The sequence below is a fragment of the Populus nigra genome, chromosome 16 (assembly GCF_951802175.1).
Source record: "Populus nigra chromosome 16, ddPopNigr1.1, whole genome shotgun sequence".
NCBI classification, from domain to species: domain Eukaryota; kingdom Viridiplantae; phylum Streptophyta; class Magnoliopsida; order Malpighiales; family Salicaceae; genus Populus; species Populus nigra.
In genome coordinates this window covers 89,925-116,201 of record NC_084867.1, presented here as the reverse complement: position 1 = coordinate 116,201, position 26,277 = coordinate 89,925, and the positions used below count along the sequence as shown (strand labels likewise).

The following is a 26,277-nucleotide window of genomic DNA, read 5'->3' as shown; positions in this document are numbered from 1 at the left end:
CAATAGAGTCCATTCAACCTAAAATCTTGACCTCCTCGGGGAAACAAACGAAGGACAAGTTCATCGACAACGATGTGAGAGCACGTTTACCCAGCCTTCAAGAGATTCAAAAGCTTTCAGACAGATTAAACAAAAGGACTGCACCATAAACGATGGCTTGATTTAATCAGAGCTGTTGAAAATAGAAACCCTTAATGGATTTTGCTCAATTACTATTACATTTGCTCCAGCCTCCAGGCATTCTAAGTGAGTCGCAAATTATAGCCGCTATCTTAGTGGAACTCATTTCATATTATGTACAACGAAGAATAGACACTGTTCACAGCCATTAGGCATAAACATAAACCTGTTTATAGTATCTGTGTAGCTGAGACAGTAGTTTTACAAAGCTATTATTACTAGCTTAATCAAACAAATTACAGCATCTGTAATACAATGGTTTGAAAGATACATTGTAGTCAGGAAAATGGCCAAAGAAACAAAAAAGAAGACAGGTGCAGATGAGCTGGTTTGGTCCTACTATATTTTGAGACGTGAAGAAGGCAGTTTTTCCTAGTTCATGTACTAGATACCTACGTGTTTTTTAAGTAACAGAACCTACCAGTAAAAAATTAAGATAAGATGTTCCTCGCAAAATGTGCGGAAGAAAAACCTGCGAAATAGAAAACTAAGCTGTCATATCCAGAAATCAGCTCAGCATGAATGTGATGTCGGGAACATCCTCATACTCTTAACATATTGTTCCCTCTAGACTTAACAGAGCAAAAGGCAGAAACAATCAGTGCCGGGTAATTTAAGTCTAAGTTATCACAGAATCCACTCTAATTGACTGTAATTACAGTATCATACTATCACTTGAACTCCCACTCTACTGGTCAGTTTCAGCAGGTGAAGGATCAATGTGCACTTGACGTACAAATTGTCCTTTTACCCTAGGACGCTGCTCAGCAAGTTTTTTTCTGCTCTCATACCGAACCTGCACATAAAATTCTTGTGAGCACAATGAATCACATATTTTCTGTTCTAATTTAGTGTAACTAAAAGTGTTTCTCACTTCGTCACTGAAATCAGCAAGAATCAATGCTAATAGTATTATTAGTTGCTGTGGCAGTGGAGAAGATTACATACCTTCTTTTCATAGCATCTCTCTTTACGCTTCAAGCGAAACTTGGTTAGAGCTGCTTCTCTTTGAATAGATCGATGAGAGTTTGAGTTATGTGTGAAAACACCTTCTTCATTCTTGCTCACAGAAGCAGCACTGACAGTAGCAATTTGATCAGCATTGCTGTAGCTTCCAGAAGCACTTCCATAGCCTATGCTGTTAAAGTGACTTGCGGCTCCATTACAGAAACTGCTACTTGCACTCTGATCAGTGGCGGAAGAAATATGTTCTCTACCTTCCAAAGAATCCAATTTGTTTTCTTGCTTTTGTAGAGAACCATTGATGGAATCATTTGCATTTTGACCAAGTCGATCACAGAGCTGTACAGAGGTGCTCCCATAATTGGAACATTGAAATGGGTTCACTTTATGGATGGGTTCTTTCTGGCTAGCTGAGCTTTGACTCATCATTGGTGATAAATCTGATTGTTTACAAAATATTGGGGGAAGCACAGCACCATAACTGTTGCATAGATTATTGAACCTTGTATCTTTCACAGGAATGTGGATTGGAAATACTTTTTCGCTGGAAGATGAAGTTACAATTTCATATTCCTTGGTTTGACCAGCAGCAAGAGAGATAGCACTTCTTCGAGTACTTGGTGCTAGGCTCAAGGCATCAGAGTTGTAGCCATTAACATTACTGGATATTTTTCCGTCATAATTGGCCCTGAATTCTTCCCGATTCCCAGTATTTGCCAGTGCTGAATGTGGAAGCTGCGAAGCCCTGTTAGTGTACCTGCAAGAACATCGGTGAATGCATTAGAAAGCAGATGCTACAGACTATATCAGTTTATCTCCTGATAATTTAGTAACTGCTTAAACATAAAATGAATCAAGGATATGGTAAATAGATATAGGAACTCACCACGTAAAGGCTGATGCATTAGAATGCCGGAGAGTGTGTCTTTCTTCTGTAACTTGAGTCTCTAACCCACTAGGATGAGATCTTCTCAAGGAAAGATCCAAGTGTGGAGAAGAACCAAAGTGGATTTCGATGTTATTGAAAGAACTGTGATTCGTAGATGCTCCCATGAAGTCAATGGCTTCTCTAGGAGAGTTGGCAAGGGCACCAATTTTGTCACAGCCCTCGATGGCAATATTAGCTGTCACTCTTCCACTTCCTAGAGTAATTTCCTTGTCCACCGTAATTTTATTAGAATCCTCACAGACAGCTGTAGCTGAACCTAATTTAAGTGAAACATGCACAATGTTAGTTCTCCTTACAGACTTTAACAAATATGATATTGCTAGATGAAATTGTTCAGTATTTTTACCTTCAGCTTCACCATCACGCACAAGCAATTTCTGACCCAAATTCACATGCTCTTCGTGCTTCTGTATATTCGTGTCAGTCAATGAAAACTTGCTCCATACTGGCTGCAAAAATTCCTGCATGTTTTCCATGTGGGCACCCTCAGCTTCCAAGCCTGGCTTTGTACAAGAGCTCTGCAAGAGAAAGAAAACATGCACTCTCTACATCAAACCTCATGTAGCCAACCTAAACTGGAAGGAAATTTCTTTTAACCATAAATGTACTCTTAGATGCAGATATGTATGTCCCTGATGATACATACGTTTGAGCTTATTGAGCTATTCAATTATCCCAGGAGCAGAATTCACCTAAGGGATTCAGCATTCTAGATGGACAGTCAATCCATTCGAAAGAAGATTCTCATATGGAATCTGAAGTCTAGAATAAGCGATTGAGATAAATTAATGGCCCAGCTAAGAGGATGAATTCAAACAATGACTAAAGATTTAAAAGATGGGAGTTCTCAATCAAATTAAACCTGACAAAGGGGTTTCAGTTGAGGCTATAACTGAAGAATGGACTCATGTTTCCCAAATAACATTTCAAGAACCCACAACCTAACCTGAATAGGTTGGATTGGCTTGAAATTTTCCCAGCCTTTTCGACTATACAAAACAAAACTCACCACAAAAAGAACTGAAATGCATTTATTTCCATTTAATACTAAATCATCACTTGACGCTATTTATAAAAGAAATATGTATTGGTAGTATGATAGTTATGCTTTTAATACAGAAGCATATGAAAGAATAAAGCAACATCATTTAAGATAGGTTTCATGCTAAGCCAAGCACCAAGTACATCATGTGCTGTCTGATATATGAAGAGTGCTAACCTGAGAATCACTCCTTTTCACCGCTTGCTCTTTACTTCTCTGGATAGAAGCCATTTCACCACTTGAATGATTGCCGGCAACATTATTTTCAGAAGTTGCTTCAGTCTTATCCTGTCCAACACTTTCATCATGGGGGCCATTTCCTCCACCAAGGGACTGAGAAATAGGAACTGATTAGGGCTTTAGATAGAATGGACCTTCAACTAAAATGAAAAGAAGAGAAAATAATATAAAAATGATCAAGTGCAAAGAAGGCATACAGATTGTTTTCTCCATACATGCTGCCACAAGTTTCTCAGTTCATTCTTCCTAATAGGCTTAACAAGATAGTCAGCAGCACCTCTCAACATGCATTTATAAACTGTTTTAATTGAATCCTGAGAGGACATCACTGCCAAATCACCCAAAAACATCGGTGTAAGTTCCCTTATAATTGGGGATAATCAAATCATTTCTATTCATCTAGAAATCAATTCTTCCTATCATACTTATGACTGGAATGTTTTTGCAAATCTCGTGCTCCATAATAAGAGTAAGAAGAGCATATCCAGATACTGAAGGCAAATCCACTTCGGTCAATATGAGGTCCATGTTGTGTGGTCTTTCTTTCAGTATCTCCCATGCCTTTAAGCCATCAGAAACAGTAGCAACTGCTCAACAGAAAAGAAAAAAGAGAAGAAAATCATCTCAGTACTTACAAAATGGAGCATGCTATAAAACATTAAGAATATCATATTAGTGTGTGGCCTATTTTTGTGCTGAATATATTGTGGCATTAGCAAGTAGAAATAAAATAAAAAATTCAAAGGAAGTAATCAGCTAATACTCCTTAGAAGCCCGACCCAACAAGTCAAGGATCTCAAAGCAATAATGAATCCATGTTAAACATTTATTTAGTGAGCATCAGACAAGCTTCATCACATATAAAAGCATTGAAGAGAACATGAATGGCTTAGGAAACTCAAGAATGTCTAAATGATAATTATCTTTCTTTTTTTGGTACAATGTCTAATTGAAATGGCCATAACCTTTGATTCACTCAGAGTAAGAGACTTGCAAGATATACATGAAAAGCTTTTCCTAATGTCACTCTTAAGGTCAAAATCCACCATTCCACTGGCTTCGGGCCCGTTGTGAGCTCCAGGGTCATTGTTTTTGGGCAATTTAGGCTCGTTCATATTCAAATCTTGATTAGCTATTTTTCTTTCCTCTCAAATTAAGCCTAGACTTCCTTTATGAGCATGTATGTTGGCTTTTTAGAGCTTTCCTTCGGTACCTGATGCATCAGAACTGATTAAAAGCACTTGTACTTTTCCAGTTTTTACTTGTACTGGTTCCAACTTATCCATCAAAACCAGAATAGCTAATAGATGGCGGAAACAAAAAAGAAAAGAGAACATATTTCTCATTGCAATACAAAGAAGATCTTTTCCTCATCTCAAATAGAAACCATGGCAACCAATAACTAGCTTAACAATAAATTAACCTCAAATCATAACCTTCACATAAAACTAACAGACCTCATCTTCAAAGATCAAGTTTAGACCAACATATACACATAAAAGCCTGCAACTTGAGTCCCAGAGCCATAATGTTACAAACAAAAAATATTTCTCCATTTCTCCATCAAACAAAGACAAGCCCACATCACAATTATCATGCTTTAAAAAATCAACATAAACATCAAAACGAACAAGAACCCAGTTCACCAATCACATAATAAACACAAGATTCAAAAAGAAGAAGAAGAAGAAGCGATTGAACCAAATTCAGAAACAAGACCAAGCAACTTACCTTTATAACTACATTTTCTAAGAAGAGCAGCAATTATCTGTCTAGTTGAGTCATCAGCTTCAACCAACAAAACCCTTAATACCATTCTTGGTAAAAATCTCTCCCATCTCACTAACCCATTATTTGAACCGTCACCTTCTTTCTTCTTCCTCTTCCTCTTCCTCTTCCTCTTCCTCTTCACCTCCCCTGTCTCACTCTCTGTTTCTTCTTTACTCTGTTTCCCCTCCTCTGTTTCTATTCCTGTTTTCACTTCCAATTCTTCATCACTACTAACCACTACCTCTCCCATGATGTTACAGCTTCTCCCTACCTCTAAAGTTTGAACATTTTGTATCCTCAATATTTTTTTTGCGTGTGCGTGCGCGGTTTTTCGTGGTCTTCTTGTTGGCTTGGTGCAGCATAAAACACAAAAATATCTAATCCTTGGCTAAATATTCTAAGAAATATCTGAAATAACCCACCACCTCCTTTTCATCATCCAAAAAGAAAAAAATCCACCACCTCTAATATGAGGCCAAGATCCAATGGTTGTGATACAGAGTCTATTGCCTATCCAGTATAATCATAGGATCCACAGTGTGCCATCCCTACGAGCATCCAAAATATCTAAATGCCTGTAGTGTACGGTCCATGTTTATGGATCAAAAGGGAATATGGCTTTCCTTTTTTCTTTTTTTTTTCCTGTACTATTGCTTGTTGCTTTTTAAAATTATTTTTTATTTTTTTTTAGTGCGGGATACCTTGCTGGGTTGGGGCCTTAAGATATTTTATTTGTTGTTGGTGCTCTGAAGGAGACAGTTGTCATCTCATGGTTAGTATTTGTCCACGTGGAAGAGCATTGAGGATGGTTCTGATTTGTGGTTATGGCTTTTGTCTTTGACATTGTCAGCTAGAAATGACATGTGTTTTTTTTTGTGGTCTTTGCTTCTATTGTCGACGGACATGGCATCAGAGCCGCCAAAGGGCCTGCCATCTCACCTCTTCTTTTCACACGGGGTGCTTGCTTGCTTGCTTGCACGAGTTTCTCTCTCATCTTTTAAAATTTATTCTCGATGCTAGAATACGATGCATTAACATCAAAATTAATTAAGAATAAAGAATTTGAGATTTTTAAAAAAACTCATGCTGAAACAATATCCCAAGAAAATACTTAATATGTTTATTCTTCGTAGGGCAAACGCAATCATGTGTTTACTTGGTATAGAAAAGATAAATATAATAATAAATAAAAAAAAATAGCGAGTTAAAGAGCAAAGATTATATTTATTAATGTTGAGTTAAAGAACATAACTCAAGAGATTGCATGTGTGCATGGCCCTTGTTGGAGGTGGTGATATGTTGCATGGTTTGTTTCCAACAAGGAAAGGCTTCTTGTGTAGACAGTAATAAAATAGATCTTGAGGCATTTTTAATAATATTTTCTTAATATAAGACTATTCTTCAGGATTTAATAAATTCCTTTTTTTATGTGGAGGGTTACACAAATAGACAGACTAAAAACGAAAACAAATATTAATAAGTTTTGTAAACACAAAAAAATATCATATATATATAAAAACCAAAAACAAATTTATTATGGCAACCAAAATAAGTTTAAAAAGTACTTATTTTGCCTCGCACATAAAAAATATTAGAAATCCTCTTCTTGCTCAACTCAACCTTATATGCGCGCGGCCGCTGTCATTTTCTTATTATTATTATTTTATTATAAAGTTCATTATAACACAAGATGAAGGTTTTATTTTTTAAGTACAGGATAGAAAACCTTATATGTATTGCACCACCAACTATGCATCTTAAAACAAAACAGCTATAGTATTATGGAAATTTTAAGTAATATATATAGTTGTGTAAATATTTATTTTATTTTATTAATGTTAGTATCAAGACCAACTTGTGTGTACTTTGACTAATTTCATGACCTTTAAAGTTAACAATCATATAAACTTTTAATGGCTCTAAAATTTATGAAATTTGAACTAGTGATATCTAGAGAATCATTAAAAAGGTTTACTTCCTCTCTTATCAAGTTAATTGATCAAGCACTTGATCACTAAAATTTAGAGCTTGGTTGGCATAAAACCCACCAAGCTGCCCATAATCAGACCCTTCTGATTATACATATTTCCCCATCTTTTCCTTTTCCTCTTTTTTTTTTTTTTTTTTGGTTTTTGTCACAAATTCTGTACAGAAGAAATTGGACACCAGAGCTAGGTCATCCCTTCAAAGTTCAAACACAAGGAAATAAGATATGGGCACCGACACATTGGGCCCACAAGCCCATTTCATAATGAAAAAAGTGGGTCCTCTTCCAGAATTATCCACTAAACACATAAAGATTGAAGCTTCGGGTTCATGAACCTAAGGATTCAGTCCACATCTAGCGGGGACCAACCAAACCCAATATGGAATATCCATCAGCCGACGTGTCTCCTTATCCATTTCTCTTGTAAGAGAGTGAGAAACCTCTCCAAAGGGCAAAAACACGTTATATTCCTCCATTCAATCCAAGCAAACCTGAAAAAAAATTTGCCAATGGCTTCTCTTGTAGGCACTTTGCATGCAAGCTTTAACAACCGACTTGCCCCTTTAACATCAACAACTCCTACTCCTTCACTAGCTTCTTCTTTTGTAAACTCCACAAAAACCCAAGTCCCAAAAGTGTTTCTAAAGTCCAGGTTTTTAGGCAAAAATGTCAACTTTGTTGAGATTAGAAGGAAAACAAAGTTCCCTTTGAGCCATGGTGGCTCTTCAATTAGGATGTCATGGGATGGCCCACTTTCATCTGTCAAATTAATCATTCAAGGCAAACACTTGGAGGTTTACTCTCTAAAAAGTCTAACTACTGCGTTTGCATTTCTGATTTTTCCTGTCTTTGAATTCTATAAAGATTAAAGTTTTGATCTTTTCTGTTATTAATTGTCCATATTGTGAATGTAACAAAATGTTTGGTTTGATATAGCTATCTGATACCGTGAAGAAACACGTGGAAGACAAAGTAGGGAAGGCAGTTCAAAAAAGTAGTCATCTTGTAAGGGGAGTTGATGTAAGGTTGTCTGTTAGAGGTGGAGAGTTGGGGAAAGGTCCAAAGATTAGAAGATGCGAGGTACCATTCACATATTGAATTGAAAGTTAGCTTTCTTGCTCTTTGGGTTGCTTTAAAATGGTGATTTTTTTTTCACGGGGTGTTTTTATTTGAAGGTGACTTTGTTCACAAAGAGGCATGGAGTGGTGAGAGCGGAGGAGGATGCAGAGACAATCTATGCAAGTATTGATTTGGTGTCGTCTATTATTCAAAGAAAGTTGAGGAAGATCAAGGACAAGGAGTCTGATCATGGTAGACACATGAAAGGGTTTAATAGGTTGAAGGTTAGGGAGCCAATGCATCAAGTTGTGGAGGATGATGCAGATGAAGTTTCACAGCAAGAAGATGAGGACTATATTGAAGAGGTTTCTTGTTAAAATTTTTGTTTAATCAAATTAATCTCATGGTTTAGGTTGCCGTTTATTGTTTTTGCTTGTGTTTGGTTATTATGCATTGTTTCGTATCACCAAATTTAGGTCTCATCAGTACATATGAGTTCATTGAATGTGGTCATGGAATGGTTCTATTCGCCACAAATAGCCCTTTCCATTCCACCATCTGATGACCAGTATGGCATGTCTAATTTGCAGATAGTTAGCATCACACCTTGTGCCATGGCCAATGCCGTATTAATTTTGCTAGCTACTCGTTTATAGACTCTACAAAAGGAAATTGTTTCACAAAAATCTATTTTTGTCCACATAAAGATTCAGTCTCAATCTTTTCAAATTATGGCTTGGCACTGAAAATTCTTCCTTACGGCTTGGTTGTGATGCTCCATATCAATAGTTGAAATTATATCCATAGCATCCCTTACTGTTTGGAATAGACTCACTCTCTAAACCCAATTCAGGTTGTTCGCACGAAGTATTTTGACATGCCACCCTTGACTGTTTCGGAAGCTATTGAGCAGCTGGAACATGTGCATCATGATTTCTATGGTTTCAGGGATGAAGAAACTGGTAGGAACTTATGCTACTTATTTCAATTTGTTTTTCACTAATCCTCTGCAATTTGTTATATAGAGGTTGAATTGCTTTGTGCTTGAGTCCAGGTGAGATAAATATCATTTACAAAAGAAAAGCTGGAGGATATGGTCTCATCATACCTAAAGGAAATGGCGAAGCTGAGAGATTAGAGCCTTTGGTGGTGGAACCAGCCAGAGAACCATCCTTGGCTGAATAACCAGACCTCGAAAAGAAGATCTTCCAGTGAAACAGATTAGAAAACCCTCGTTTTTGGTAATGTTGTGTACATACTGCTAAGGCTTCTGAGAGAGCATGATACTAGTGTCCGAGATCTTGTAAATGCACATTAATGACAAGTAGTGACATGGTTGTACTGGTTATTTGTTTTTGAAATATGAGTTTCAGTGTGTTTTATCCCAGCTTTCACTGGGATGAGAAGCCAAACCATTTAGTCACCTTGCAATTTATAAGATGGGAGTAAATTAGATAAAAACATGAAGTCTTCTTTTCATGTGGTCTTGAGTCTTTAACCACTTCCTCTTTGCAGTGGATTTCACTTCTTTGTTTTGTTAGAAGTTCTATTTTCATCTTATGCTATGGTTCTTTGCATGCTGCCATGTTTGGTTTTCCTAATTTCTTGTGAATTCTCTCTGGAGAAGCTTTGCACGAGACAACTTCTGCGATGCTTCTGCCTATGTTCAAACAAGTTAAAATTGGACTTCTGACAACATCTGCCCCATTTGACCCGAGTTTGGATCCTGACTTGTATTTACCTTTGAGAGCAGGGGAAAACTTGGCGAAAGAGATGTCCATGATAAGAGTTGAGCACCAGTTATGGCTATGTCAAGTGGAGGTTCAGGAATGAGCGCATATTTGGATAAAATAGCTCACTGCTCCAGAATTTTCAATTAGAGTGAGTTTCTGAACCTTTGCGACAGTTGTGGACTGGATATTCACTTCTACAGTATAAACGATTTTCTGTGGGCTTGATGTGCAAAGTTCCGTGAACAGCGGATATGGCAGCAGGCTATCTAGTATAATAATCCACCATAAGCTTGTCAAGGACGAGCCAGATCTGCTGCACAATTCATGTTCACAATGATGCATGCAAAATGAAATGGATCCGCAAGCTTACCTCTAGACTCTGGAGGAAAACTAGTCAAGGCCAGCAGGCCGACTCCAGTTCAGTACTTAAGCGTACAGATATACAATAAATGCATTTTCTGTATCATATTTTATGTTTGGTAAGATGAACCAGATTTCTTTCACTCCACAACTGGTTGGAGGGAGCTTAAAAAACCCTCTTTGCCTGCAACGTGTAAACGGAGCAATGATTACAAGCCATGTTTGAAAGCTCTTATCCTATTTATCTAAGCTTCATGTCTCGTTATGTGGTCCTGCAAAAGGGTTTTATCCTTTCTTATTCTGATGTGAAAACTTCTCATCCGAGACACTAAGAGCTTATTGATGGACATTCTTTCCCCAATAGCCATCGTATTTAGCAGTCTTCAAGGTTGTGACCATGAAATGCACAAAAAGACTATCATTCCATCTTCGTGATCCATTTCCTCAATCAAGCATTCCAACTGCAGAATCTCGGGTTCTTGGTCATGGAAAGACTGCCTGCATAAGAAAGACCATCATAACTCAAGAATAACCCAATCAAATTTTGCAAACTCTCGCAGCTTCTCCAAGAACAAAGGCTCTTTGGTCACGAACTTGAGTATCTCATCAAATTCAACGTGCTTTTGCTTCTCCTCTCCTCGCTGGCACTTAGACTTCCGTAGCACAAAGATAATTATAATAAAAGTAACAATAACAATAATTATGCATTGATAATTATGTTGGAGCAGGAAGCATAATTCCACGATGTAAATTATCTAAAGGAGATGGCATCCTCTCAGCATTTTCGTTTCCTTTTTCTATTCTTTTTCAACATATTACCTATAATATAAATCATGATGTGTTTTTCATGTAGCCATCTTTATTGTTCCCCTTTCAGTGGAACATAATAGTGAGATTTTCTTAAAAAATTAATTTGCTCCTTGAATTTTCTATTTTATATAATTGAGCTATTTTGAACTCAAATTGAAGACTAATTGCATATTTTTTAGGAGTGAGGATTGAATTCAAAAAAAAAATTTAAATAAAAAATACAGGTAATATAGATGATAGTTTTGCAATGTATTTGAAAAGTTTATTTTAGTTCCTCAACTTTTTAAGTTAGTGGGTAATTGATCCCTATAATTTTTAAACATTGTATTTTGATACCATACTTCAATTTTTTTTTAGTCCTTCATTGGAGGGAAGAGATGGGACCGCCAGATTCTAGTTTAGAGAGAGAAAGTCATTGCTGGGAACGATTCTAATATCTAAAACAGTCGATTTTTATGTTAAATTGTTTTATATGATGAGAAAAGTTAAGATTGAGCGCTTTCTTATCTTGAAAAGACCTAAAAAAAATATGAGCTTTGAAAGATTTTAGATTTCGGGTTGATTATGGGTTTTAAAACTATTTTTTGAGTTTTTGAAGGTAATGAATTGGTTAAACAAGGTTTCGAGGGTTTTTTCTAGGTATTTTAAATAAAAAATAGATTAAAAATAGATTTTTTAATTGAAAACATAAGAGCCTTGCTTTTTTGGCCACCACAATAGCTGAATTCTGGACAATTATAAACGATGTGTCGTCTATTTATCTTTTTTGACAAAGAATGGAGCAGATGGTGCATTGTTCGCTCCATTAACTTTAGAAAAAAAGCCCTTAACACGTGAGCCTGGACTTGCAGGCTCACACGCAAGCCCTTTTTTCGTGGGCCAGACATTACGCCTGGCTTACCAGGCTCACAACATCTGACTTCATTTTTTTTTTAGATTCTTGTTTTTTTATGTATTGTTTTATAAAATATGTTTTTAAATTTATGTTTTGAACAATATTTTTTCTCAAAGATTGTTTTGGCTTATCTAGCCATTTTGAGATGGCAATGTTTTTTAATATAATGAGTGTGTTTTGTTTTTTTATAAGGTTATTGTAATTTATTTATAATTTGTTTTATATATTTTATATAGATTAAACTTATTCTTAAAAATAAAAAAAATTTATAATATTTTTATTGTATGTAGCCTTGCATTTATTTTTTTTTCTTTTTATTTTATTTAATAAATTTTATTTGTGTTAATTTCTATTACAAATTAATTTTTATAAATAAACTCATTAAATACAGTTGAGTAAATGATTTTTATTGCAATATTAAATATTTTAACTTATATTCATCTTTTAATTTCTCTAGTTTTTTTTGTTATTTTTAATAATTTTATTTATTTATTTATATAAATAACTATCAATTTATTTAATTAAATACTTATATAAAAATTTTATTTATAGTTATTTTTTTTCTTAAAACTAGCTTATATACCTATGATTTGCTTTTTAAAAATTACAACTCGCGGTAGCGGTCATATAACTAATAAAATAAATAAAAAGAAAAGGCATTAATACGTGGGGTGCTGCTGGAGCTTGGTGGGAATAAATATGAAAGGGTAAAAAAGAAATTTTATTTAATAGTAAATCCTTTGTAGCTACGAGGACATGAAAGAGACAAATGCAGAGCCGGCGGTGAGTGAACAGACAAAAAAGAAAGAAAATAAAACGAAAGAGAGAATGAAATAATTCAGTTCACTCTACAGCTTGATTATCAAAAGCAATCTCAATTTCTGGTAAGGAATACCTTTTCATGTTATTTTTCTATACCTGCATTGATTTGGGATTCTTTTTCCTTTTTTTGAGGTATTATTTGCTTAATTTGGTGAGGAATTGTTAAAGATAAGTTATTCTTTTTTTTAACAATCGATTCTGGAAGATAATCTTTGAGGATTGATGGGTTTTTTGAGATAGGAAAAGGTGGGTTTTTGGTACAGTTAACGCAGGCAGTGTGCTGTAAAGATTGAAGACGGTCATATTACGACACATTTCCAAACGGATTTGAATTCTTTTTTATTTAAAATTAATTTTTTTATGGTTTCCAATCGATTTCACATGCTAATATAATTTTTTTTAAAAAATAAAAACAAAATTATTTTAATGTATTTAAAAAAAAAAATACTTTCAAAAACATCTATTTTAGGTTTTCTAATATCCCTAAAATATTAGAAATGTTTCTTTTGGGTTCATGCTTGGTGATAGATTTTCAGGTTGGTAGGATTATGAAGTTCTTATTTGCAACTGATTATCAACTATTTTGGATAATTGGATTTAAGTTGAATGGAATACTTAGATTAAAATGGCATGTAGAATATTTCGTTTTTATAAATATACAAAGACGATGAAGGATATTTAGAATATTGGCTACATCAATAGTAATGTTTGATTAAGAAAATGTATTCTAAAAAAATAAAATTTTGAATATTTAGTATCGTAATATCATTCACTGTAATTAATCTAGGGTAGCATGATCAACCATTACCATTGATTTCTCTATTTATATGAGATTCATGTTTTCTTTTTCTTTTTTTTAGTTTTGATTGCTCGCTAATTTCATGTCAAGAGTTGGGCTCGCCTTTACATTCTTCTACTGTTCAGAATCAGGCTAGACCAAGCATCCTACGTTGGATACATTGGCAACTCGCTGCAGCCTATTGAGAAAATTGAGGAGCCTGGAATTGGACGTTGTGTTGTTGTAGAGTCAGAAAACAGAGCAGAAGAATGGAAAATGAGGAAGATAAAGCTAGAAGTAGCTGCAGAAGCGAAAATATAGACAGATTGAGTGATCTACCTGATAGCATAATTCATAAAATTCTATCCTTGGTTGACCTCAGATGTGCTGTCCAGACAAGTGTACTGTCCAAAAGGTGGAGATTCTTGTGGACTTCACTTACTGATCTCAATTTCAATGGAACCTGTATGGATTTCACGAACTTCTTAACTTTCAATAGATTTGTGAGTAGGGTACTATCTACCCGTGAGGACAGCAATGTTTACAAGATTCAACTCTATTCCACTTGGAGCCCCCATCATTCTCTCTTGGATATGGTCATAAAATATGCAGTTTCCCATCACATTCAGAATATGGTCATTAATTATGGTCATTCCACTATCCGATCTTTCTCTTTACCTCCTGCATTTTTAACATGTCAATCGTTGAAAACCAATTATCTGGATTCAATTTTAAAGCTTTGGGTTTTGCTCTCCCGAATCTCATCTCCTTGAGTCTCTCCCACTGTTCATTTACCAATCCCAGTGATTTCGATGATCCTTTTGCTAGTTGCCTGAAATTAAAAAATCTAAGCCTACGCTCTTGCAGTTTTCTGTCGTCAAAGGTCTTGAAAATATCTGGGCTCCAGTTACTTAACCTAGAAATTGTAGGCCTTGGATATATGAATCTAGCAGGATTACTGTATAGGATTGATATTTTTGCACCAAAGCTCATCTCTTTCGTCTACAAACTCTCTCATGTAGTGGATTTCTCTGGACTCCACCTTCCCTCCCTTAATTTTGCCCGTGTTCATGTTTGTACCAAGCAAGACAAGAAGAAAGAGGCGTATCTGGGCTTGATCAATATGTTCAAAGGGCTTGGCAATGCTCAATCAGTCATGCTACATTCTCAAACCATTGAGGTATTTATATGTACATATCTTGTGCATCAACTTAAATATTACTTGTTCTTCTGCTTTGTTGCTTGAACACTATATTAGAGCCGTAATTGTATTCAGCACTGTGTTAAAGGTTTAGTCACATTGAAGCAATTAAAAGAAGTTTACATTGCTGCCAAAAGAATTCATTGATTAATCTGCAACATTTCTATCGATATTAGAGCTGTAAATAATTATATTCACGTACTTTGTTGACAGCCAGAGGTGCAAACATGATTCCTTGTTTTTCGGTTTCTTGAAAAAGCTGTTGATGGTTATCTCTTACATGGAATTTTGGTGTCTCTTGTAATTAGGTCCTTGGTTCATTTCCTGGTTTACTAGAACAAGAACCTTCTCCTTTTAAAAGATTGAAGTCTTTGCAAGTTGCCCCCAACAATAAACCTTTGGTGCCTCCTCATGTGATGACCTACTTACTTGGTGGCACTCCTCACGCCAAAACTATATATGCAGATTACCTATAGGTGCTTATCTGTCTGTTTTTATCTCCTACATATAATTTGACTTTTGATTATATTCTTCAGCTGTTTGATTCAATGTTATTGATTTTTCTGGCATGTCATCAGTCACCTTCTTCCTAAGCTAGATAAATAGTTGATTTGTATCCACATTGTTTATGTTATCTGGTGATTCTGACATTCTAAAATGCTGAAAATTAATCTGCCTTGCATTTCTTTAATTAATTGCACCTGTTCTTAATTAGGATTTGGTTAGACATGATAATTGTGTTATTATGTTATGTGTGCACTGTCCCAAGCATTTTAGTGTATTATGTTTTTCCAAAACTTCAAATTCAATAGAAAAGAGTTTGAATTTGTGTCCCTTCCTCCTGTAATTCAAGCTGGTCAGAGAATATTAGTAATAGCTTCTTCTATTTTTTTTTTTTTTGGGAGAGCCTGGAGAAGGAGATTGTGCTCGATGTTTGTTTCCTTGATCTCAATCAAGTAGTGAATTGATCGAAACCATTTCAGCTTTCATAAACACTGGCACAACATCCTCAAATTTGGAATACCATGTGTACATGTTTGGGGAGCTGGAATCTATCACTTGCTTGTGTCAATAACATCTGAAATCAATGGACTTCCTAGGTAGCAACCTGAAAGTTGCACAACGTGGAAAATTTCTAGATATGTATCTTGAAACACATTGCTTGCTACTTTGAATTATTGTTAGCTATGCATATTCAAAATAGGGTTCTTAAATCCCCTTACTTTAATGCAGGTGGAGCTTGATGTTTGATACAGCTGCATCAACACCAGGAGTAAGTTGATTCTGCTTACTTTGCTTGTTTGAGCAGAGAGGCTTATGAAGCAAAGGCATATAAAGCAGTATACAGCAGCCAAAAGGATGATATGAGAAAGTGCCCACTGCTGTTCAATGGAATTCATCTGACGCAATGTGCATGGGTTTTTTTTTCTTTTAATCTTATGAAGTTGTGTACTGGTGGTAAGAACTAAAACTGAACCATATTTGTTGGCACACTCAAAACCTCCAGTTTAATCTGTGTTTCCATGAAATAGGAAGGATTGTTTTGCTACAATTTGGCCATTTATTTGTTTGGGAAAGTTCGGGTTGAAATCTTTGACCATCATAGAAACGTTAGGTGAAATTTGTTTTTGGAAAGAGTTCAATAAAGAAGAAGCTTTTCCTGAACACACTGAACAGGCTCGTCTTTTCATGAATTCCAATCTCAACATTTTGGAGTTCTGAGAAACTATTAAAATCAATCCTGTTAGGATATTAAGGTTTATTTTCAGCGTCATACGAGCTGAATATGTGTAATGTAATTGGTCTTGAAAGTCTAGCAGTTAAAATGCCCCCTACCTCCCATGGGAGGCAAAGGCTCATTAATTCTTTGTTGATATAGTTCTTTCTAGAATTGATGTACATAAGAATGAATTTATATGACGTTATATACATTCTGCAAAATCTAAAGGGCAAAAGTGTTTCAGCATCCTAACTAACAAATTAAGTCACTGATGTTGATTGAACTTTGCAATTAACAGATCACATGGCAGAAAATAAGGCATAAGCTCTTGCAATTTTAAAATATTACAAAAAACCTTAGAATAACATAGATTGAAAGAGGCAAAGAAGCGCCATTAAAGTCTTGTGAGATCCGCGAGCAGGGATGTGGATAGGTGATCAGTATGATCCCCCGGTTCTGCAAGAAAACTGCCTTCCATGTGTAAGGTTTCTTCAGGGAGTTCATCACCAAGTAAGTAGATCTGCACATGATCAGGTATCACAAACGAGTTATCCTCGCCATGCGCTTTCAAAGACTTCAATCTTCTGAAGGGGCAGGTCTGTCATTCGTGCTTGTAAGCCAGGAACCAAATTGAGGACTTCAATGGTCTCAGAAGATATCCTTACAAATCGTGCATTGTGTAGCCCTCGGAACACATTGATCAAGTTCCGAGTCTCCTTTAAGTTGCGCTCCAAATCATCGGATGATGGTCGACGGACATGAATATCAGCAAAATTAAGAGAGGGGAGGGGAGGTCGAGCTGAGAGAAATCCACAGGATGTGAATGACTATAGCGAAAGGATGTGAGTTTCGGTGCGAAAATCTCAATCCTGTTACAACAACTATTAGAATGGAACCAGCCTTGAGTATCTAGGTTAGCTAGTTGGAGTCCGGATATTCTTAAAACCTTAAGACGGTAAAAGCTACAATGGTGCAGACATAAACTCTTGAGATTGGAACAAGCAGCGAAAGGGTCAGCGAACGAATCGGTTTCATATGATATTAAACAATGGTTGAGATTCAAGGAGGTCAGATTTGTCAAACAACCCAAGGCAAGAGATTCAGGCAGACGATAGAAAGCAACAGAAGACAATTCAAGGGTTTTCAATGATTTAGACTGTAAGATTTTGTGTAGTCAAGAAAATGCCTAACATTCTGGGAAATTACGTAGTCTATGAGCAATGAATAAACGTCCTCAAGATAAATCCATCTGGAATATATTTCAAAAGTACAAACCGTGAAGGAATTATCACGGTGAGACAGTACCTTGGTGACGAAATCTGAGAAGTCCTTAGGCGTCATATATTCTGGACGGTAGCTATCAAATTTGAGACAGGGAAGAGAAGTCCACGGGAATCTCCATCGCTTAGAAAGCACACAAGTCTGGATTGCCTGTTTAAGGTAAAGGAAAGACAGAACTTTATGGATAACGTGGTCAGGTAGATCATTCAATCTGTCTATGTTTATCATGTCTTCTTCTTGTATCTTTGTTGCAGGACCATCGGCCTCAAAAGATCTTGCTCTCGCATATTTGATTAGCTATAGGTTTTCCTCCTGAGCGGTGGGACTCTTGTAGTGTTGAAAAAGGGAACTGGGAGAGGGAGAAGTCCATGATGGACATGGAAAGAAAGAAGATGTACCAAACGTATGTGGGCCTCAAAGATATGGAAAGAAAACAAGCTTTAATTGCCCTCGTAACGCAAAGGATCAATTTCAACAATCGCTGGAGAAAGAAAAGTGATGTCTAACCATCAGAATTTGCAACTCTCCTGTCTATAATATCAAGTTCAACGAAGGAATGATGTTGATCCACATCATTGTTCTTAAGAATCACACAGAATATGTCTAGAATTAACAACAAAAGAGAGATTTGTAAATAAGCGTCTTCTTACGGTGACGATAACATCAGTATTTGAAACTTGGAAAGATATTTTGTTGATCCAAAACCAAACCTGATCCCATCAAATTTCAAGTTAAGCAGTTGGATTAATCCGGATATTTTGAAAACCTTTTCAGGGGGGGCTGTTAAGAAACAGAGCATAAACTCTTGAGATTGGAGCAAATACCAAAAGGGTGACCAAAACCAGTTCCATAGAGAGAGCAGCAAGCACAGAAATGCAACGAGCTGGTTAACGCTGTGGAATTTATAACGAACAAGCTCAAGGGCGGGCTTTCAGTGAATTGCAAGTTGAAAATGCTTTTAGCAAAAGGGAAGGAAGGAATGTGTTATAATTGATGGCGGACATAAGATGCTGCTGAACATTTTGATCTTCACCGCATCATGGCTCTTTTTTTTTTTTAATGGTTGTGTGTTTATGCTGCTTCACAGTGTTTTCATTTTCTCTGAACCCTAAACTCAAACTCTAAATCCTAAAAAGAAAACCAACTCATAAGTTCTAAGTGGGTAAACAAAAGAGATAATTTAGCAAAAAAAACAATTCAAAAAAATTTAAATTCAAGTAAACAATTCAAGAACATTACAAAAATTAATTTTTTAAAAAAATAAAAAAATTATAAAACACAATTTCTACCAAAATAAAAAAAATAAGAAATTAAGTTGACAAAATAAAAATTACAGACCTGGGGAGAGGGCCAGCAGTCACAGTCACTCGCAGCAGATGAGTAACTTTTCTTTTCTTGGGGAAAAAGGAGCAGAGAAATAAAAATAAAAGGTTTAACTAGGGCTTTTCTTTTCTTCATTTTTTTCTCAACACCAAGCCAAGCCAAGCCCAGCTACCAGAGCCAAAAAAAAAAAAAAAATGTGGAGAAGAAGTAGCAGCACTAGTATTTCTTTGATCAACCACGGCGTAAGAGCCTTCCACCACCACCTCTCCTCCTTGTCGGCTACCACCACTCCCAGAACCCTCCTTTCCTCCTCTAATTCTCCCTTGTTTCACCCTCCGTCTTCTCACTTGGCCCATAACAACCGCCTCTCCGTCCGCTTCCTCCGCACCGGCCGCGACCCCTTCACCAGGTGCTTACATCATTACCTCTTTTATTATTTTGGATTCAATTTGTTTGTTTGTTTAGCAATTAATTAAATAAATAATAGTTATGAGATAACGGCGCCTGTGAATTGGGGGATACGGATTGTGCCGGAGAAGAAGGCGTTTGTGATAGAGAGATTTGGAAAGTATTTGAAGACGCTGCCATCTGGGATTCATTTCTTGATTCCTTTTGTGGACCGAATTGCTTATGTTCATTCTTTGAAGGAAGAGGCTATTCAGATTCCTGATCAGTCTGCTATTACCAAAGACAATGTCAGCATTCTCATCGATGGCGTCCTCTATGTCAAGGTGCCCTTTCTTCTTTTCCTTCTATTTTATTTATTGAATCAGCTATCAATACTAATACTAAAAACAATCTTATTGAACAGATTGTGGACCCTAAACTTGCCTCTTATGGTGTTGAGAATCCCACATATGCTGTTGTTCAACTTGCCCAGACCACTATGCGTAGTGAGCTTGGTAAGATTACTCTTGACAAGACCTTTGAAGAAAGAGACACCCTCAATGAAAAGATTGTGGTATGCTATCCCTACCCTTCTTTCACCTTTCTCACTTGTTTTCTTACTGGTTTTCAAAGCGGGTTGCATTTCATTCATTCATTTATTTATTGACGAAGAAAAGGCGTTGATTTTTTTGATAATGTTTCTCATTCAATAATTCTAAGGCTGTTGATTATGTAAAACTGTCATCATTTCTGCAGGAGGCCATTAATGTGGCTGCAACAGACTGGGGTCTCCGGTGCCTTCGCTATGAAATAAGTGAGCCCATATTCTATGTTAGGTTTCTGTTGCATCTGCTGTAAATGCTTCACTGTCTTCTCTTCTTCAGGGGATATATCTCCTCCACGTGGAGTAAAGCAAGCTATGGAGATGCAAGCCGAAGCAGAACGTAGAAAGAGAGCTCAAATTCTCGACTCCGAAGGTAGTAAATGAAGTTTAATTTTTCCATTTTTTGCTCAGCTTAACTAAACTCTACTTTAATCAAACTTTGTTGCAATTGCTTGCATGCATCATTTTTATCCATTTTTACAGAATTGTTACGCTGTCTTCTCCCAATTAGGTCCTTTTCCAACGCTCCTTCCTGTCACATTTTCTTCCTGCCCCTGTCACATCTTTGCTCATACATAATGCAATAACTTTTTTTTCACAGTTTTATCTATAAATCTTTGTCGTTCATGACTGAGCCATCTTAGGCAACCTGTTTTAAAATCATTTATTCCTTGTCCTGAGGCATTGCAATATTTCTTCATTTGCCAATTTAATGCTTAACTTTTGTATTGATGATTTTTAACAGGAAAAAGACAGGCCGACATTAATATTGCTGATGGCCACAAGAGTGCTGAGATCTTGGCATCACAAGGTTAGTTTTCTTATGTGCTGTAAGAATTTCATTGATTACAAGTTTCTTTAGAGACAGTTGTAACCTCTCTAGTACTGTTTTGAAATAGAGCACACTTTACTTCTCTAATGTTCATCATCTAATTACCATTATTTCTTTATGGAAACTCCATCCTTCTACAGGAGAGAAACAAGCTATCATTAACAAAGCACAAGGTTAGTTTTCTTGTGTCCGTGTTTGTGCAATAATCCATTGATGCTCTTCTATATTTCATTTTCTAGACCCACAAGCCATTATAAAATAGTAGATAAGCAAACAGATTTCATGAGGCAATATTATGGCGTATTTGATACAGCTATCCTATAGGTAGCTAATCTCATTCTCTTTCAATCCTTGTCTTTCTTATGTCCTTATGTATTTGTGAATTACTCCAATGATTATGTTTGGGTTTTTTTAGGGATGGCTGTAACATAGCTAGTATTATTTTTTAAACAAACCACATGACGTGAGAACTTTTTTGTTATAATCATACTTTCCAATCTGTTGAAACTTTTACATGACAGTGCTAATACCAAGTTGCGCATAAAATAGACTGGGCATTTGGGCTCTTAATTTTCTCTTCTGGCTGCCTTGGATTGTTAAGTTTGATGTAATCCTCTAGCATTTCATTTTCTAGATCCATTAACTGCTCTGAAGTATTTAATAACGAACCAGACTTGATCAAGCAATATTATGGCTTATCTTTATATTGTTTTCGTTTACCTTGCAATCCTATCATTAATATTTCAGGTGAAGCTGAAGCCATCCTTGCTAAAGCACAAGCAACAGCCAAAGGAATTGCCATCGTGTCAGAGTATATTAAAAGGAGTGGGGGAGTTGAGGTGAGGTTCTTTACGTAGATTGTGATAAGGTTGCATTGGGATTTAAAATCTCATCTAAAAGAGAGATTCCTTAGATTAGTTATTTTTACACATGTTTTATACCATATATATGATTTATGATTCAATCATTTTAGCATATGCTAGAGAATCAATTGTGCCATGTCTAATGTGCATCAAGGCTCAAGTTTGTGGCATGATTTGCAGGCAGCTAGTTTGAAAATTGCTGAGCAATATGTGGGAGCTTTTGGTAACATTGCCAAAGAGGTAAGGAGATTTACACAGCTGCACATGTGATTGTCTAGTTTGATAAGCAGTTACTTGACAACTTTCTAATGTTTTTTTCTTTTCAGGGAACAACAATACTGCTTCCCAGCGCTACTGGCAATCCTGCCAATATTATGGCTCAAGCTTTCACTATGTACAAGAGCCTGCTTGGTAATGTTTCCAACAGTGGTCGTAATGGGTCTTCTTCATTAGCAGAAAGCACATCTGCTGAATCCGTGGATTCGACCGCAGTTTTAGAGGACAATGCTTCCTCCTTTGCAATCAAATCCACGGGTGAGAATGCTAGAGATAATGGCGAACCAGGATTTTCACTTCAGAGCCGCAAAAAGGGGAAAGCTGAATAGAGTTTTAAGGAACATGAAGGAAGGATAGAGTTGATTCTGCCAAACAAATTCACCGCCAGCCATGGTTTTTTTTTTACCAGTTGTATGACTAATTAAAGTCCGATTCCAAGTTTAGTTTTCAAAGAGAGAAGTTGAACATAGGCCACTCTTAGTAATTTGGGGGGAATTATTGTTCTTTTATTTGCTCTATTGTCATGGTTTTCTCACATTACCCGCTTCAAATGGACGGAGAGTTATGCTAACAAATTTATATGGCAAGAACAGGAACCGTTGAGGTTATTTTGCAGATGTTGTGATGACCGTTTTATGGTACTCATTGTGCATATTTCCTAGCTGTCTATCAAGCTGGTTTCTGTTTCTTGTGAAGGTGTTTTATTAAAGGCGCTGGCTTAGACAACCATTGAACAGATGATCGTTACGGGGTAGAGGGTAAAAGCATGCATTTTGCTTCTATGCAAAGACAAGTTTTCTCCGACAAGCATTGGGTATGCAGAAAGATTCTGGAGTCTGGACCCCAAATAGTTGTTTTCCAAACTCAGTGTGCGCAAAACAATGTGGCCCCAGCAAAATGGAACCTCCAAGACCCTTTACTGAGGAGGGATTCGAAGTTCAAACTCTGCAGCAATCAAAATCTCGAGTCATGGTGGAAAGAGGGCATAGATGCGCTTTTACAAATTGGATGCACGATTAAGCAACAGAATAACTAGTAAAAGCAGGGCTGTATCAAGAAAAAATGAAAAGAACGATACCGTAAAATAGTTGAGTAAAGCAACAGAAAACATGAAAAATATAACAGTTGAGTTGAGTTCATGCATGCCATTAATGTGTATTAACTCCAATTATATGTTCACAGAAAAAGAAAAGGCGAGAAAAACGATACAGTGGCTGGGAAAACCCACCTCAAAGCTCTGTCTCTCATATTCAAACATGGAGCAAGTGCAGATATACAAAAAGAAGCAGAAAGAGGAGACGAGAATTCGAATCAAAATAATCCAAACAAGATGGAGAAACCAAGAACAATGAGCCAAACAATATGAACAAGAAGCAGAGCTTGAGCAGCAGCCCCATTATTTCCAACCTCACAGAAACCCTTCTTGGTCACCTTTGTCCCTGCGCATCGTGCATCATCACATCCACACCAGTAAGTCACACCGTCCACGCCACAAACTGGGTCTGGCCGGAAGCACTTAACAGGGCAGGAGGAGACAGGGGATCTTCTGCTCCATTCTCCGCACGCATCATCATCATCGTTGTTGTTGTTGTTGTGGTCTAGGGTTGGTAATCGGATTGGATTGGCATCTGATCGGACGGTGGGGGCAGAGAAGAGGGCAATGGAGGTAATGAGGAGGAAATGGATTAACAATGTGGATGGCATCATCATCATCATCATCATCTTCTTCTTCTTCTTCTTCTTCTTTGGGAACGGAAGCTGATAAATCGTGGGAAATTCCAGCTCCCGTCAAGAAGATGAAATCATGGAAAATTAAGACAAAAAGGAAAGGTAATTACAGAATGAAGGCATATACTAATCTTAGCTTAGCCGCTTGAGGTTGGCCGCCTGGCCCATCTCATGTGTCCTTTTCTTTTTCTTTAGGTTCGCTCGCCAACTTTTATCTGTCTGCTCTTGTGTGCTTTTCTTGCCTCGTAATGCAAAGCTTACACCACACACACGTCTTTCAAAATACTCCTCCTTTGTAATATTCACATGAAAATAAATAAATAAATAAATAATCTTAAATTAACAACAAAAGAAAAGTGTGAATTACTACATTGTTTATTACTAAACTAGAAAGAAAGATGATTGCCAATGATGATATAGAAAACATCCAAGGGTTTTTGTACTTGTAATAATTATAATATGATTTAAAACTATTTAATGTTTTGCTCTATGATTACCTTCATGTGGCTGCCATGTACTAATTAATTTTTCCTATTGTTTTCTCAAATTCATTTTATATTACACTTGTGTTGTGTGTGTATAACTCAAACTTACCCATCAAATTAGATTAAATATATTTGTAGGATTATTAATTAAATAATTGAAATACATCTTTTTTTAAATCATATCATAAGAATCCAAAATACAATAAAAATAAGCAAAAATGTAATTTTTTTCCCTGGATGGATATGCAATTTAAATTATTATTCATTCTCAATTTTAAAGAGATATTACAAATTTTATCACTTGATTTTATGGTTTTATTAAGAAGGGGTCCAATTGTAGTATAATTATAATATCACACATAATTCACTTGTATTATCCAAGGTAATTGTACAATCACACTAAAAAGAATAATTCAATCTCATCCTTTGAAAGATGAGAGGCGTGTGTCCTGGAAAGATCGTATGCATTTCTGTTGTTGCGACAATGTTTATCTCAGAGATGTGCGATTGTATTATAAAGATTATGTCAATCACTTCCAAGATAAACTATATTATAGCATTAGGAAGGCATTACTTTCTTCCAAGGTAATTGTGCAATCATACTAGGAAGAGTGAATTCATCCCATCTTTGGAAAGATGAGGAGCTTGTACCCTAGAGAGCTCCTGGAGAATAAAAAGTATTGTTACTTTGAACAATTTAATTCATATATAAAAAATTTACATTCTTAGTTGGTGACCATTATATAGTTACATTTTCCCTTAAGGTACAATCAATTTTATGACACTCTTGTTGAGATCATTATCTTAGGCCTAAAAGTGAAAGAATAAAGTTTCTCTAGTGGATGTCTTCTAGGCGGTCGCTGAATATAGTTCTATAATGATATAATTTGAATTGATACTCCACTTGTATTTTATCTAAAGCTTTCCAAAATCTCGAGGCTTCAATTGCGCTCGTGAAATGAACATATGCATAACCTGAATTTTCTCACCTTACTAAGCTCATGGGCAAGTTGAAGGAAGTCCTCCTCAGACTTAGAGCAATCAAATTATTGCCTATACTTTTCTAGGTAATGAAGACTTGCTGATGCACCGATGAAGCAAGTGTGCCAATAGCTGTAGGAAAGTCTATGACATGTCTCATTTCAATAGTTCTTTGATGATCTACCTTTGGTGGTGATTAGGGATGTCAATGACCTGGCCTTGAAAGAAAAATTAATGATTTTTTTATCACTCTCTCACAGATGACATAACCGATGAGGTTCGGAAGGCTTGAGGGCTAAGATGATATCTTGGATAATAGTTTAATCTTGTGGATCTAATGATCTGAATTATTCTCTCTAATCAAGGTGGTTGATGAATAATACTTGATACCTGTAAAAGGTCTTCTCTTATAAATTTAGGAACTCTCCGATGCTTAAATGAGTATTGTTTTAGAGAAAATACAATCATCTTTAGAGAAGAATGCTACGAATAGATATATAATAAGAAGTGGAGAAAAATAAAAACATGCCTTTGAGAGAGAAGGGGTTAAAGTATAAACAACGTATCTCTAAGTTATCAGAATAAAACATCTCTGACTCGTCAAAGGATAAAATATCTTTGTTTTATCAAAGTAAAATATTTCTAACTTATCAGAGTAATCATAGAGCCCAATATTCTTTAGAGTTAAAAAAAATCATAAGCTTAACACTTGGTTGAGTTTGAAGATGGTGGGTCTGACATCTTATCAGATTCATATATATCTGGGCTCAGTACTTTATTGAGCCTAAGGATGGTGGGTCTGATAACTTGCTAGACCCATATATATTTAGGCTTAGCACTTGATCGAATCCAAAAATACTAAGTTATTATCCTATTTTTGATATTTTTTAAGAAAAGAGGATCAAGGTAAAAAAAACAAAAATATTGATCCATCACCGTATTTGTTTTTTCCCTTCAGTTTGTTTCCCAAACTATCCTATTCAGACTGCATTCCACTGTTTGATAACT

General features: G+C 36.1%; 4 protein-coding genes and 1 long non-coding RNA gene across 8 annotated transcripts; 3 read left to right on the top strand and 2 right to left on the bottom strand.

Moving 5' to 3' along the window:
* Positions 1 to 328: 328 nt before the first annotated feature.
* On the bottom strand, positions 329 to 5,718 carry LOC133676106 (two-component response regulator-like APRR5). 2 transcript variants are annotated; one of them, XM_062097684.1, is made up of 8 exons: positions 5,106 to 5,718; positions 3,800 to 3,961; positions 3,572 to 3,702; positions 3,312 to 3,467; positions 2,439 to 2,610; positions 2,030 to 2,342; positions 1,129 to 1,900; positions 329 to 976 (listed from the first exon to the last, which is right to left on the bottom strand). In XM_062097684.1, exons 1-8 carry the CDS (start codon positions 5,392 to 5,394, stop codon positions 869 to 871), a joined length of 2,103 nt encoding a protein of 700 aa, XP_061953668.1. In that variant the 5' UTR covers positions 5,395 to 5,718; the 3' UTR covers positions 329 to 868. The 2 variants fall into 2 exon arrangements, with proteins under 2 accessions (XP_061953668.1, XP_061953667.1); XM_062097683.1 differs by having other exon boundaries at positions 2,030 to 2,348; positions 5,106 to 5,709.
* Positions 5,719 to 7,557: 1,839 nt separating this feature from the next.
* Positions 7,558 to 9,577, top strand: LOC133676118 (ribosome-binding factor PSRP1, chloroplastic-like). The gene is made up of 5 exons (XM_062097699.1): positions 7,558 to 7,925; positions 8,068 to 8,211; positions 8,307 to 8,555; positions 9,044 to 9,152; positions 9,245 to 9,577. The coding sequence occupies exons 1-5, from the start codon at positions 7,641 to 7,643 to the stop codon at positions 9,373 to 9,375; spliced, it is 918 nt and encodes a 305-aa protein (XP_061953683.1). The 5' UTR covers positions 7,558 to 7,640; the 3' UTR covers positions 9,376 to 9,577.
* A 3,137-nt stretch (positions 9,578 to 12,714) lies between these two features.
* Positions 12,715 to 16,341, top strand: LOC133675329 (uncharacterized). Of its 3 annotated transcripts, none has more exons than XR_009835399.1 (4): positions 12,715 to 12,872; positions 13,735 to 14,768; positions 15,098 to 15,265; positions 16,023 to 16,341. It is a non-coding gene; the product is annotated as an uncharacterized LOC133675329 (long non-coding RNA). The 3 variants fall into 3 exon arrangements; XR_009835401.1 differs by lacking the exon at positions 16,023 to 16,341 and adding an exon at positions 15,773 to 16,016; XR_009835400.1 differs by having other exon boundaries at positions 12,718 to 12,872; positions 13,671 to 14,768.
* Positions 16,342 to 19,161: 2,820 nt separating this feature from the next.
* Positions 19,162 to 22,690, top strand: LOC133676217 (uncharacterized). The gene is made up of 10 exons (XM_062097840.1): positions 19,162 to 19,522; positions 19,601 to 19,844; positions 19,925 to 20,074; positions 20,257 to 20,314; positions 20,385 to 20,477; positions 20,850 to 20,915; positions 21,077 to 21,109; positions 21,684 to 21,775; positions 21,980 to 22,039; positions 22,126 to 22,690. Exons 1-10 carry the CDS (start codon positions 19,308 to 19,310, stop codon positions 22,402 to 22,404), a joined length of 1,290 nt encoding a protein of 429 aa, XP_061953824.1. The 5' UTR covers positions 19,162 to 19,307; the 3' UTR covers positions 22,405 to 22,690.
* A 696-nt stretch (positions 22,691 to 23,386) lies between these two features.
* On the bottom strand, positions 23,387 to 23,779 carry LOC133675972 (uncharacterized). The gene has a single exon (XM_062097551.1). It carries the CDS (start codon positions 23,777 to 23,779, stop codon positions 23,387 to 23,389), a length of 393 nt encoding a protein of 130 aa, XP_061953535.1.
* Between the last annotated feature and the right edge of the window lie 2,498 nt (positions 23,780 to 26,277).